The sequence below is a fragment of the Danio rerio genome, chromosome 9, assembly GCF_052040795.2.
Source record: "Danio rerio strain M-AB ecotype USA chromosome 9, GRCz13ab, whole genome shotgun sequence".
In the NCBI taxonomy this organism is placed as follows: Eukaryota; Metazoa; Chordata; class Actinopteri; order Cypriniformes; family Danionidae; genus Danio; species Danio rerio.
Window position 1 is genome coordinate 40453618 of NC_141029.1, and position 16160 is coordinate 40469777.

At 35.2% G+C, this 16160-nt stretch overlaps 1 protein-coding gene across 3 annotated transcripts in view; it reads left to right on the plus strand.

Moving 5' to 3' along the window:
- The window catches only part of snx4 (sorting nexin 4), a 33207-nt gene extending 19362 nt beyond the window's left edge, over nucleotides 1-13845 (plus strand). For 2 of the 3 annotated variants that reach the window (XM_087265977.1, NM_001014346.1), the window contains 6 exon segments: nucleotides 1882-1947; nucleotides 8041-8130; nucleotides 8483-8582; nucleotides 10736-10881; nucleotides 12350-12464; nucleotides 12603-13845. In XM_087265977.1, the coding sequence (XP_087122103.1) occupies nucleotides 1882-1947; nucleotides 8041-8130; nucleotides 8483-8582; nucleotides 10736-10881; nucleotides 12350-12464; nucleotides 12603-12650 (565 nt within the window). In that variant the 3' untranslated portion in view covers nucleotides 12651-13845. 3 annotated transcript variants of the gene reach the window in all.
- Nucleotides 13846-16160: the final 2315 nt, after the last annotated feature.

Genomic DNA, 16160 nt, shown 5'->3' on the forward strand with positions numbered 1-16160 from the left:
GCTGTAGTTTACTCGCGTGTAGACCTGTAATCTGCTCACGGTTCACTTCTCCTCGCGCGCAAACATCACCGCTGCGCTCGATTTATATTGGCATTGATTTGCCGCCATAAGACGAGTCGGACATGATTTAAGATCCCACATGAAATTTAAGACCTCCTTATGGAAAATTACAGAATTTAAGACATTTTCAGACCTTAAAAATCGAAAATTTTATTTAAGACATTTTAAGACTTTTTAAGGACCCGCGGGGACCCTGTTTTTAGCATTTAAATCTTTGTTCTGACTCCATAAATATATTTAGAGATATCTCTAATTATATTTTGACTAGTCATAATTATAATTCGACTAGTCAGAATAACAATTAGAGATATCTGCAATTGCAATTGTACTAGTACGAAATCAGATTGGAGATATCTGCAAATATATTATGACTAGTCATATTCCTCCATTGACTTCTATTGAAAAATATTTGCAGATATCTCTAAATGGGTTTTGACTAGTCACAATTGTAATTAGAGATATCTCTAACTGAGTTTTTACTAGTCATAATACATTTGGAGATGTCTTTAATTCGTCATATTTAGAGATATTTACAAATATATTTGAAGATATCTCTTAATTATTTACTAATAGTCGAATTACAGTTTTAGATATCTTGAATTGGATTTTTGACGAGTCAAAACTCATTTAGAGATATCTGCAAATATTTTTTAATGGAAGTCAATGGAGGAATATGACTAGTCATAATATATTTGCAGATATCTCCGTGCTTGAGCGCGATTCAGCGCACTCACACTTCTCAAACGATCCGGGAAACGGGCCTGGGCACGGGACAGATGGCATAGTGTGAGTAGGCCCTTAAAGCGATGGTTGAAAAAATAATGACAGTTTCTATTTTACTTGAATTTACTCGCACTCTGGTTCCAAACTTTTATGAAGATTTTCGGAAGAATGTTAAAAAACTAAGCTGAAAACCCTAAAAAGAATAAAAATTAGTATACAATAGCTGCTTTACGCTCCCACAGCATTACTTTGTGTGCAGCATTAGAAAGAAACTCAAACATGTTTGTACCAAGGGGAGGGGGAATAAATGATGAGAACTTTTATTTTTGAGTGAACTGTCCCTTTAAATCCATACTAAACTCCACTAAACTTGACCAAGTGCTGGAATTAATCAGAGTTGTATAAGCCTAAAATGTAATTGGCAAGTTATTTAAGTCACCACTGTTTACTAAGTGTAACCACAGATACAGGGACATTGGAGCATTTTAAAGCCGTGAAGATCAGTCGATTCATCACCGAATCGCTCGTATGTCAGCTTATAAACAGACTAGCTGATTTTTGCAGCCTTAAAATGCTCTAGTCTCCATGTATCTGTAGCTACACTCGGTAAACAGTGGTGAGTTTGGTGAACTGATGACCTTCACAGCCAATCACACCCATTTTTATTGAGCATGTGAACATAATGGCAAATCAGTAGTGTTTAAAAACGCGCCTAAATGTTAGCGGGAAATGGACATTTTTATAATGTCAGTATTAATTGGTATTAAATTCCAGTATCACGACAACACTAGTTGGCGGTTCATTCCGCTATTGTGACCCCTGATAAATGAGGGACTAAGTCGAGGGAAAATGAATAAATGAATGAATGATAGCAATTCAGTTTATCAGTGTGTGATTTATAGACCATGTGCTAGATTTTTTTCCTCGCAATGTTACAATCACAAAAATGCACCTCATTTTGAGGGAGCCACATATTTTAAAACATGCTGTAAACAGTTTTTGGGAGAAGCTTTTTTGGGGGTAAATCTTCTGCTGTGTGATTGTTTGACTGCGGTCAGCTGCTCTGGTTCAGTGTTGGTCTTTGTTTGTTTTGAACAGCGAGTGGAGCGCCATTGAGAAAGAGATGGGAGATGGGCTGCAGAGCGCCGGACACCACATGGATGCGTGAGTTCACTGCGCTTTATGAATCATTCTCATGTACTTGCAGTTAAAGTCAGAATTATTAACCCTCCTGTTGTATTATAAGAGCCCCTATTATACATTAAAAAGGGTCATATTTTGTTTTTAGGTGTCTCCAACAACAGGCTGATATGCACGCAAGGTCAAAAAACACTTTCATTTTCTTATAATATGCATTTATTTTTAACTAATTATCCCAACAAATCCCATATGATTTGTTCAGCAATTCCTTTGTTCCCAAACCGATCCTTAGCACAGTGCTAATCTGCGCTGATTGGACTGATGACAGTCTGTTGCTATTGGTCGACTGCGTTCAGTGCGAGAAATGCCCACCACGGCTTATCAAGAATATTGAAGTAGTCAGAGTGCAGGGTGTATGTGTGAGCCCAATGCAGGCATGCATTAAAGCAATGCAGTTTAACACCAGCATATTGCTCTATTCTTAACTAGGGCATACATTTAGTATTAATCCACACAGTGGCAAAACTAGTTTGAAACTTGACTGCCAGATGTGTGTAGGAACAGCTGATGGTGGCTATAGCAACGACAAACGGCTGTGGATCATGAGCTCACAAAATAATTTAAATCTGTTAACAAAGCGGCATGCGTCGCGTTTTCAACGTGACTTTAGGTGTGATATGAGAATAGAAAGAGTTTCCCAGACACAGTACAAGCGGTTACAAGTAACAAAACAATTAAATACATAATTTGCAAGCTAGAGAAACAAAGAGGCAACCATTTTAATCGTACTTACTTACACTTATAAAATGGAGAAAGAAACTGGTCCATGAACTGTGTACTGTAAAGTTCCTGTCATGCTCTGACAAAGTCCCATACATCAATAGTCTTTTCTGATCCTTCCTTTAACAAATGGCCAACAAATCTGCTGTTGTAAGTGTGTAGATTACTAAAGCACTTGTCCGAAAATTGATGGAAGTAGCACAAGGCAGGGGCTATAATGCTCAGGTATTTTTGCAAAATTAAACCTCAACCACGGACTCTTCACGGTTTCATCTTTGGGTAGAGAACATAAAACTTATTTTCCCTCACACTTCCAATAATATCCAGCTGAGCACAGCGTCTTCACGACATGATTCAACCGGCATCCTTTACGGTGTTCTTCTTTTTCTTTCTACAGTATTTGTGGGCGAGGCCGCAGGTTTAAATTTTTCCGGGTTTGTGTGCAGAACAAATGGCCGGGGCTTAAGTTTGTATCGAGGTCATGCTGACACGGCTAAAGACTCTTTATCAAGACGATTCATTCAAACCACTATGAGTCAACTCTTTTATAGATGAATCAATAGTTTTAAACGCATCGCACTTTCAGATTTAAGCCTTAGCTGGATATTTCACTTCACTTAGAGCTGTATTACACACTACATGGAAGGTCATTTTCAAAAACCCATCATAGGGACTCTTTAATTCTTTTATAGTTTTTTCAACAAATTGCTTAACATAATAGTTTTAATATCTTATTTCTAACAATTGCCATGATGACAATACATAATATTTTATATGATTTTTTCAAGATACAGATATTCAGTTTGAAGTGCAAGACTAGGTTAATGAGGGTATATAGGTCTAGTCTAGGATTTTAATAATAGGATTTTTTATAAAGAAAGAAAATTTGTAAAGAAAGAAAAAATTAAATCAATGAAAAATTACAATAACATTGGAAATTTCCCTACAGCTCACATTGACAAATACATATAAAGATCAGTTTACATGGTGTAAAGACAAAGGCACAATCCAATTCTCCCAATATTGCAGGTATTTGTCCATTTGTAGTTTAATGAAAAACTTATCCTCTCCATATTTGAACATTAGATACAGTACTATCCACCCATCTGGATTTTGTTGGGGGTTCGAGTTGTAGCCACTTTCGAGTTACAGTTTTTATTGCAGCTGTTTTTAATTGCATTTCTCCTACTTGGGACGATCCCGTTACCCTCCTGGGAGCTCATCGAGGACCCTGAAATATGAAGATGCTTTATGATACACCCCATGATTCTAAATGTGTGTGTTTTTCTGTTAAACACATTTGCCAGATTGATCTGATTCCTCTCAAATTTCCATTCACGTCCCCCCAACCATCATAACAAGTAGCCAGAATGATGCGCCCTTGGGAGGCTCATGTTTTGATTTGGCTGGCAGACCAAGGCGCAAATCTCCCAGAGCCATGGCCAAAACGTTTAGCTATGTTTATTTATTTGATGTTGTGAGAGGGACTTTTTCGCGGTAGTGTCCTTATAGTGAGTCTTTAGCCAGGCCCTGTCATTTCTATTCTGGTTTTGTATTGCTGTCTGCTCTGATGGATTCCAGATTGCTGTACTCGGAGGAAAGGTCAGAGGTCAGAGCCCAGTGCGCTGCCTGTCTGTTTCAGCACTGAAAGAAACAACCTGTCCATCATCAGCCCCCATTCAGCAGCTGTCAGAGTGTTTTATAGATCATGTTGCTTACCTTTTCCCCAGAATTCCTCAAAATACCCCAAACAGACTGTGCTGTGGGTTTGGCATTGGTTGCTCTGGCTCTGCGTCTGATTTAGAGAGAATTATAGACGTAGTTTCACTAGAATGCCAGCTTGTCACATTAGGGATGGGTGGTATGTGCAAAATATTATATCATGCTTACCGTATATATAATAAGATTCAGCTGTTTTATTAAGGCAAATGTAGTGAAAAGTGGTTTATTTGTTAGGTATTAATTGTGGTAAAGTCTATTTATGTGTAATGTGGCAATTTAAATGAAAGTAAGTCATTTATTTTCATATTTATATTTTTTTTTGTTTAGAACGTAATGGAAAGAAACTCTCTGTGCCCTGTGGCATCAATGAGTTTTCTGCCACGAAACTATGCTCATGCAAACTGATAGGTCACCTAATCTGCTCCTGCGTCATTAACTACATCATTAACTCCTGCTGGTACCTCGGCAGCCAATGAGCTTTCTCCTCATCAGTTTAAATGCTTTGCATCATTTTATGCTGTTTAAGCTGCAGCGCATTTTCGGAGAGCCTCTTCTACCTCAGCTCCACCTGTGTTTAGATCTGTTACTGGGGGTTACATGTATATTTGCAGCAGTAGCGTGTTATATTCTCAGAAGGCATGTCTGTGTATATACTGGCAGTAGCAGGTCTCTGTACTCGCTCTGGCATAATATCAAAGCAGCAGCAGCGTAGCAGATGTATTCCGCCTAGCACAAATACATTAACATTGCCATATACATATTATAAAACTAGTGGTTTCAATGTAAATGTGTATTTAAAAGGCCCAAAATGGATGATATGATGCTATCATTAAAAATCTGTGTTTATAGACCTTTTCTAAAATTGTCAAACAAAGAGAACTCAGACAGGCTCCATTTATTGAATCAAATGCATTATGAACTGAAATACTGTAATATACTGTATCTTTTTAACATTAAAGTAAAAATGTTTATGGATCCTTTTCACAAAACTGTTATGACTCAATTACCAGTCATCATAATCCTAAATCCTTAAAAGTTTTTAATATTTTGATTTATTTTAAAATGTATTTGTATAAACATTTATGTATGCATTATATCATCTTTGTGTAAAATTACAAAAGCGAATTACCGCTTATGCGAGGTGTTTCTAATCCAGCATTTATAGGGGCGGGACAGTAAATTTGACGTTATTCTCTCTGGCTGCTGTCATCAGTCTCACACTATTTTTTTTTTCTTTTTCTGAAAGTCTTGATTACACAATCGTGGCATTTTTCTTTTTTTTTAGCAAATAGGATTGTAAAAAAAAAAAAAGATTTCTTATAATCTCCCACTCACTGCGCTCTAAGGCTACGTTCACACTGTGGGGCTTAGTGCTCAAATCAGATTTTTTACTCAGATCTAATTTTTTTGCATGGGTGTTCACGTTGTTGTTAGAAATGTGGCATATATCAGACTTGCAGTGTGAACAGATCATGGTCCTAAACTGACCCGCATGCTCAAAAGTACATTACGGAGAGCACAAAATGTCTAATTATGCACACAATGTGTATACTGTATGAAGTAAGCATGTTGTCAAATTATGCTTAATATGATTATTGGCCTTTTCACAGACAATTGTGGTGTATTTAATGAACTACAAAGCGTTGTGCTGCTACTACTAATGTGTATTTCGGCATTTATAACCTAGAATAAGTCACTTGTGTTTGAAAACACTGATCATTTGTAATGTATGACAACCACGGTGCACACCTTACTGACCACCAATGTATTGAACTTATTATGAAGATGGAGTTGGTTTATCTCTGTTTGCAGAATTATTTCATTTTACTTCAATAGCCATGTGCAGAAGGAGGGTTTGGGTGCTCGATCACCTGCCCTTAACCAGATTGGTTAACAAGCACCAGTTTTGCCTTGAAAAATGAACAGCCATCTTTCTGTGGTAAAGTTATTGCCCTGTGTGCCATTCTACTGTGCTGCTGAGTAGTAGATGATGTTTGCGGCACAGAATAATGATGCATGTCGGCCAAAGATTATGTAAAAGACAGATGAAATCCGACATGACCATTCACACTGCGACCGCATTGCATAACATAAGACCTGTGTCTGACTTAATACTACATATGAAAGTGGCACAAATCTGAATTGAAAAGATCAGATTTCATGCGGTTTGGGCTGTTCACACAGTCAAGACAAAAACAGATCTGAGTCGCATGTTGACAAAAAAGAATTAGATTGGGGCCACATTTGGCTGCAGTGTAAACGTAGCCTAAGTTTACCCAACTATGACAACTTTTGCTACTGAGAAACCCGTAAAAATATGTGAAAAAGGGTCTATTATTCCTGTGCATTCAAATCTTTTTCATACTCTGATGATCCTTCAGAAATCATCCCAATCATTCTTTCTCATTTTTTCCCTATTTAATCTGTGTGCTGTTTGATATTTGCATCAGAAACTGACACTTATAAATATATATATTTTCAATGGAAAGTTTAAATGGATTTTCTGTTGATTTAGATCAATATAATAGTGCTTTGAAAAAATAAATAATAAAAATAAATAAAAGTTTGAAGTAATTTTTACAAAACAAAATATGCACGCTAGTGTGCACATTTCTGTCACCTTATCAGAATCAGAAAGAGCTTTATTAGCCAGGCATGTTCACACATACAAGACATTTGTTTTCGTGACAGCTTCTACAGTGCAACAGAATGACAGAGACAGAACAAAAAACAGATAATAAATATATTAAAATATATTTGGTAATCCTTGAAAATGCTTCTATTTTAATAAAGAGTGTTTTCAAGGTTTTAAAAGTGCTTAGATGTTGGATAAGTGCTTGATGCTGCTTGAAAATGTAATTGTGTTGCTTTCATAATAATTTCCTGCTAAGTAGATAATAATGATTCATTATTTAAATTAAACATTAAAGAATGTGCATATGCGTGTGGCACTGGCTATTTTTATTTGTTTTTATTTTTGCATTCAAGATGGGTAAATTATATTTAAGAGTAAATTACAGTGTTGCTTTGACTTAAAAAACGTGTAAGAACCCTGAGGTAAGCAGTGAATGCAAATATACAAAGTGACAAGTGTATACAGGTATATTACTATCTACAAAGTTATATGTGCAGCTTTTATGTGCAAATTGGCATGTGAAGTATGTTGTCAAATAATTAAGTGTATACTGTAGAAGTCGAATTACGAAGTACTGTAGAATTATTAGCCCCCTTTTGATTTTTTTTCTTTCTATTTTAAATATTTCCAAAACGATGTTTAACAGCAAGGAAATTTTCACTGTGTGTCTTATAATATTTTTTCTTCTGGAGAAAGCAGTTTAAAAAATTTTAAAAACCATTTCAGGGACAAAATTATTAGCCCCTTTAAGCATTTTTTTTCCTCGATAGTCTACAGAACAAACTAATAATTTAGGGGGCTAATAATTCTGACTTCAACTGTATGTGAATAAAAAAGTAGTGGTATTTGTTTTACAATTACTATAGAGTGTCCATGAGATGGATTGCCTGAGGGAAGAAACTGTTCCTGTGTCAGGCTGTTCTGGTACGCAGGAAATGACTATCAGAAAATAACTGTACAGTTGTTTTTTTGTGTTGCAGGTATGCTGCCTCTATAGATGATATTCTAGAAGAAGAGGAGCATTATGCAGACCAGCTGAAGGAGTATCTTTTCTACGCAGATGCATTGCGGTAACATTATTTGCATTGCCTGAATTGCTTCACCTTAAATTAACAGCTCACTGCAAAAGGAGAATTGTGATAATTTCCCTAAACTTCTTAAAAACTGACCTAAAGCATACCAAACACAAGCTGTTATAACAGTAAGGTTAATCTGAAATGTTCTAGAAACTCCCACAGGCTGATTAAGTTACTCACATGCAACTTTTTTCTAACACAAACCCCCATCTGGTTTTCTGAAAGTGATCAAACTGCAGGTCATCTACATTAGGTCTTCAGTTTAACAATTCCCGTAACATACAAACATCTTTATTTGTTTAATGGTCAATTTTTGTATATTTTGTGTGTGTGTGTACTTTGACAGGGCAGTGTGTAGGAAGCATGAACTGACTCAGTATGAACTGGAGACAGCCGTCCAGGATCTGAGCTCTAAGAAACAGCAGCGGGAGGAACTCGCCACCGGGGTCAGTGTCCATTTAGTTACACCAACTCCACTTCACTCCCCTTAAGTCTGGAATGAGGGACTTTCCAGTTAGACTTAATCATTATATTGCCATGTTACATCATAAGTAGGAGTGTGTGATACTGGCAAAAAAATAAGATCTAGTTATTTGGGGATTTTTTTATTACTATTATACTTTAAGCATTTTACTGAGTGTGTTTTTATGCTGGTACTATACCTGTTTCTGCTAGTTTTTTGCAGTAAGTCCCAGTTTTAAAGAGTGATTTATTGAATTAATGGATAGGTGGATCACTTTAATTATCTCAGTATTTAATTAGTTTGAACTGTTGAATAGTATTACTATACTACATGTGCAAGCACACTCTTTTTTTGTATAAGACCCATTTCCTAAAAAGGACAAAGTTTAACTCAACTCATCTTGCTAAATAAATATATAATAACTTGAATTATGTAGTCATCCTAACTGCATTCTAATAGGCTTCATTTGGACTCTTAAGGCTTCTTTTGTGTTTTGACAAGTGACTCTATAACACCAACTGTTAATTACAGTTACAGTAATATTGTAGCTTCCAAATATCACACATGTATATCTATTTCAGGGCTGCACAGTATATCATTTCAGCATTAATATCACAATGTGTGTATCCGCAACAGTCACATCGCAGGATCTGCAATGTTGAGAGATTATAGTTGATGAGCATAACAGTTGCGAACACATGAGTTGTGTGAAGTCATTGCAAAGTACACTGCATCCCGAAAAGTATTCGTAGCGCTTCACTTTCTCCAAATTTTTTTTAATGTTCTAGGCTTATTCCTAGAAAAAAAATATTACTAAAATTCTACACACAATACCCCATACTGACACTATCCCATACTGACAATGATTTTTAAAAATAAAACACCAGAAAAATCACATGTACATAAGTATTCACAGCCTTTGCTCAATACTTTGCTGATGCACCTTTGGCAGCAGTTACAGCCTCAAGTCTGTTTGAATATGATGCCACAAGCTTGGCACACCTGTCTTTGGGAATTTTCGCCTTTTCCTCTTTGCAGTACCTCTCAAGCTCTATTAGGTTGGATGGGAAGCAACAGTGTATTTTCCGATCTCTTCAGAGATGTTCAATAGGATTAAGGTCTGGGCTCTGGCTGAGTCACTCAGGGACATTCACAGAGTTGTTGTGAAGCCACTCCATTGATATTTTGGGGATGTGCTTTGGGTCATTGTCCTGCTGGAAGATATACTGTCGCCGTCTACAGACAATTCCTTTGTCTGCATGCTTGGTTTGTGTTTTGACATGCACTATCAACCCTGGGACCTTATATAGACAGGTGTATGCCTTTTCAAATCATGTCCAATCAACTAAATTTACGACAGGCCAACTCCAATTAAGCTGCTGAAACATCTCAAGAATAATTAGTGGAAACGGAATGTACCCGAGCTTAATTTAGAGCTTCACGGCAAAGGCTGTGAATACTGATGTACATGTGATATTTCAGCTTTTTTATTTTTAATAAATTTGCAACAATTTCAAAATTTCTTTTTTCATATTGTCATTATGGGGTATTGTGTGTAGAATTGTGCTGTATTGTGTGTGTATTGTGCTGATTGTTTATTATTGTGAATCATACAAATAATATAAAATCTTACAAAAACCCAATCAATCTTAATTAATTTTTTCCCCACAAATAGCTATTCAAGCCATCTGGTGAACTGGTATTCATATCACAATATATTTAGCACAAAAACAAAATATTGCAATCGTGCAGCAGTAATATATCAAATCCAGCATTTACTTTTGAAACACAGTCCTAAATTTAGATCTTTTTGGCCAAAATTTAGTGATCTTTGTGTCTTTGAGTTTGTATGCTATTGAATTGAATTTTAATGTGGCCTGGTCCTTTGCGTAAATTAAGACTACTTATCATTGGTTTATTTTAATGTAAACATTTAAGCAGCACAAAAAGCCAATGATACACACACACAACTTTCTGACCCAATTAGCTGATATGGCCAATTACTAGGCTCACTTGTAGAAAACAAAATGTGAGAAAACATCCATAATTCAGCTTTCTGCTCATAAACATGGGAGTAGGAGTTTGTGGCTTGTTCCATCCATTGGATGTCATTGACTTTTTTGTTTTCTCATGTAGACGGTCCGGACCTTCTCTCTGAAGGGAATGACCAGTAAACTGTTTGGACAAGAGACCCCAGAGCAGAGAGAGGCCAAGCTGAAAATGCTGGAGACACAGATTGAAGAAGGAGAGGAAATGGTCAAAGACAGAAATGTAGAATGCGAGTAAGCTCTGCACTATACTCTCAGCTGATTAAATAGGTTTTTGCAGACAGCAACAGAAGACATGATATCGCAGACCATGCTTTCTGTTGCTGTCGGCCAAACCTATTGGTAGAATTGTATTTTGAAGATCACCAGTGAGAAGCTTAAACCTAATTGACCTAATTTACATTTTTTAATTTTTCGCCACATTAAGGGGTTGGGGTGAACCAGGCTTATTCAGTTTTAAAAATGTGTAGATCTGAGGATCGGCTGTTTGGTTAATCGATTTTGGCATCCTACGATTATGATAAAACAATAGAGATTAAAACGATTATCCAGCCCCCTTTCCAGCAATCCGCATTCATTCCCGATTCATCTTAACAAAGCCCAGTTTCAAATGAATATCGATAAAATCATGTAATGTGGCTTTTGCAGCACATGACGTGCTTAATTTATTCATTCATTTTCCTTCGGCTTAGTCCCTTTATTCATCTAGCTGAATTAATCGCCAACTTATCCAGTATGTTTTACATAGCGCATGCCCTTCCAGCTGCAACCTAGTACTGGGAAACATCCATACACGCATACATGCATGCCAATTTAGTTTATTCAATTCACCTGTACCGCATGTCTTTGGATTGTGGGGGAAACCCATGCAAACACAGACGCAAACTCAAACCAGCGACCTTCTTGCTGTGAGGCGACAGTGCTAACCACTGAGCCGCCGTATTGAAATTTATTAGATTTATTAAAGTATTTAAACCGTAATCGCTTATTTGCTATGTAATAAATTAATGTAAAGAGTTGAGAATGGAAATGCACATGTAACTGTAAATTAGATCTGTGCAGCACTTAAAAGTGACTTAAACTTTATTCATTCATTTTTCTTCGGCTTAGTCGCTTTGGCTTAGTTGCCACAGCGGAATGAACCACCAACTTATCCAGCATATGTTTTACACAGCGGATGCCCTTTCAGCTGCAACCCATCACTGGGAAACATCCATACACACTCATTTAGACTCACAACACAACTGTGGGGAAAACCAGAGCACCTGGAGGAAAGGAAACCCACATGAACATGGGGAGAACATGCAAACTCCGCACAGAAATGCCAACTGACCCAGCCAGGACTTGAACCAGCGACCTTCTTGCTTTGACAGTGCGAACCACTGAGCCACCATGTCGCCCCTGACTTAAATATAAAAAAAAAGCCAAACACACAAAAATAATATAACAATATTGTGAAAGTCTGACATGTTATTTAAGTTCTGATTAAGATCAGCTTTTTTTTTTTTTTTTACCCAACACTGGTTATATCCCCAACTTATAATCATTTTAAATAATCCTGATTATAATATTGACTAAAATAACTATGATTATGGGAAAAATCTTAATTGAGAAGCCCTATCTTAGGCTGTAGTAACTAACATCAGGCTTCATTATAATTAATAAATACAGTATGTAGAATAAAATCTGTCTTTTTGTGTAGAGAGTTTGTGAAAGGTGCATGGACGGACATTGAGAGGTTCAAAGAGCAGAAAGACCATGATCTCCGAGAAGCTCTCATCAGCTACGCCATCATGCAGATCAGCATGTGTAAAAAGGTGAGCATGGAGAGAACATTTGATCATGACCGAAAAAAAATAATAACATTTATTTAAGCAATAAAATAAAATACATATTATTTGTACTATTTTAAGACACAGGACTGATGTGTTAATGTAATCCTGCTTCATTTGAAGGGAATTCAAGTGTGGAACAACGCTAAAGAGTGCTTCAGTAAGATGTAAGTGTTCGAGCAGGACAACCAGAACACCAGGGAGGCCTTGGAGATGTCAATCCAGAGAAGCACACACTCCTAGAGACTGACCATGGGGACTAAAGTCTTCCTCTCTATCTTAAACTTTTGTCAGCCTCTTGCACCAGATGCTCTGGTGAATAAAAGGTATCGAATATTGACATACACTAGTTTCAGAGTCCAAATAATGAATAAATGGGGTGCTGTTTTATTTATTTCCATGTTTACCAGATAGATTTCTGATCTGGTTACTTTTGTGAATGCACTATTCTGACCTACACAAGAGCTTGTGCAGATAACAGACAATTAATGACTTAACGCTTCAGACAATACAATGACTTATTATTGATTAATCTGGAACTATGTAATGATTTTTGTATGATTTGTTGTCTTTTTCTTTGCCTATCTTCATGCTTTTTGATGCCAAAATAATTCATTTTTATACTTTTCATTTTCTTTTTATTAAATCTAGTCAATCATAAAACACAAAAGCACATTTAAATTGTCAACATAAGGGTGTGTATTTTATGAGGGGGAAAAAAGTTGTATTTTTATCATACCCCTCACCCCACCCCACCCCATAATGGTGGTCCCGCACATCTGGAACGTGTCCAGTTTCTAGTTTTCATGCGTAATGATCTTTATCATCTGGCACGGAGGACACCAAGAGTCAGATTTCCTATGAAAAGTAAAGTAACTGTTCTTATTCACATGCAAACTAAATTGGTCCTGACGCCCATACAGCAAACAAAGTGCATAAATTCATCATAGTTTGCTGCTCTGTCACTTTTCTGCACGTTCAGCCATAAAAGCATAAGCTGTTTATGACCACCGGCCCCCTCCCTTTCTACGGTTCAGTTCATCTGAGAAATATTAATATGCTGTTTATGCCTTATTCAAGAATAACTGCATATTTTCTTCACTATGAATGCCATATTTGTCATGTGTTATGATGAATGGGTGGGGTCGATGTTTTGATATAAATCTGGCTGAAGGAATACGAATGTCACAGGAAAGGCAGGATATTACAATTTCCACATTTTAGAGTAGCATGAGCAACTCAGCCTGGTCATTGGGTTCATTTTTTGGGGGTGGAGATGATTATTTGTATATAAGCTGTTAAAATCATTGTTGTGTAACACTAATGGTAATAATAATAGTAATAATAAAGTACCATTATCACTTGGCTTTTGTTTTGTTGTGAGGGTCTTTTCATTTGTTCACTTTAAACTAGAAATGTAACCATGGTATATATCTCTCTGAGCTCGGCATAGTTCGGTTTAAGTTTAAAACTGAAAATATGCAGTATATGATGCATGGCATAGGGAGTGATGTAACATATGAAGTAAACAGGTGACAGCACTGTCGCAGTAGGTAGTGCCGTCGCCTCACAGCGAGAAGGTCGCTGGTTCGAGCCTCGGCTGGGTCGGTTGGCGTTTCTGTGTGGAGTTTGCATGTTCTCCCTGTGTTCGCATGGGTTTCCTCCGAGTGCTCCAGTTTCCCCCACAGTCCAAAGACACGCGCTACAGGTGAATCGGGAAGGCTAAATTGTCCGTGGTGTATGAGTGTGAATGGATGTTTCCCAGAGATGGGTTGTGGCTGGAAGGGCATCCGCTGCATAAAACATGTGCTGGATGAGTTGGCGGTTTATTCCGCTGTGGCGACCCCTGACTAATAAAGGCATCTAAGCCGAAAAGAAAATGAATTAATGATATGAAGTAAGCAAGTTAAATATGTGTTGTATTACGGTTACCTATAAACCGAGGTTGGAGTGACAGGATAAATTATAACAACTTTTAGCATAAGGTATCATCTGTACAGCTAAAAAAGAGTGTTTTTTTCACAGAACTGTAGAGATTTCCACTGCCTCAGCCATTTTCTCTGAAGGAATCTTCTTTTGTTTCTGGGTCGTAATGCCTCCCTCTAGTGGTGTTTTACTTAAGAACCGTGTAATAAAACGAACCAATGTACAATTGTTGGGTTGCATTACAGCCAGATTTAGAACAGATTTGTTTTCACAACAATCAATATAAAATATTCTGAATTATTTCCTATGGATTTATTTCTCCAATTAATTAATTAATTGTTTAATTGGTTATTTTTTATTAATTATTATTATTATTAATAATAATAATAAAAACTAGTGATAGTAAACTATAGTAATTGTATAAGAGTCAAGATTATGTTTTTCGTTCATTAAAAAATATTAGTTAAGAGAAACCTTTTCTTTTAGTATTTGTATTAAAGAGAGGGGGAGATAATAAAAATAAATATATAAAAAATAAACTTGCCATCATCTCCGTACATTGATTATTCAACCTCTTAATATGTTAAATAGGTGTTAAATAAAGAGTTGATAAAATTTTTTTTTACCATTATTTGTACCATATATTTTTTTCAATTCTTCTTTAAACGGAAGTCAATTACATACACATCCATCCAAAGCAGCAATCAGAGGATGCATTTATATATATATATATATATATATATATATATATATATATATATATATATATATATATTTATAAATATATATATATATATATATATATATATATATATATATATATATATATAAATATATATATATATATATATATATATATATATAAATATATATATATATATATATATATAAATATATATATATATATATAAATATATATATATATATATATATATATAAATATATATATATATATATATATATATATATATATATATATATATATATATATATATAAATATATAAATATATATATATAAATATATAAATATATATATAAATATATATAAATATATATATATATATATATATATATATATATATATATATATATATATATATATATATATATACATACATACACACACACAGTTGAAGTCCGAAATATTCACCTTCCCTTTGAATTTATTTTTTCTATTTTAAATATTTGCCAAATGATGTTTAACAGAGCAAGGAAATTTTTACAGTATGTCTGATAATATTTTTTCTTCTGAAGAAAGTCTTATTTGTTTTATTTCGGCTAGAGTAAAAGCAGTTTTTTTAAAATGCCATTTTAAGGTCAAAATTATTAGCCCCTTTAAGCTACATTTTTTTTTCTGATCGTCTACAGAACAAACCATCCTTATACAATAAATGGCCTAATTACCCTAACCTACCAAGTTACACTAATTAACCTAGTTAAGCCTTTAAATGTCACTTTAAGCTGTATAGAAGTGTCTTGAAAAATATCCAGTCAAATATTATTTACTGTCATCATGGCAAAGATAACAGAAAATGGAGAAAAAATAAACAGGGGAGCTTATAATTCAGAGTGTTTAATAATTCTGACTTCAACTATATATATATATATATATATATATATATATATATATATATATATATATATATATATATATATATATATATATATACATAAAATAAATTCATATCTCTCTCTCTCTCTCTCTCTCTCTCTCTCTATATATATATATATATATATATATATATATATATATA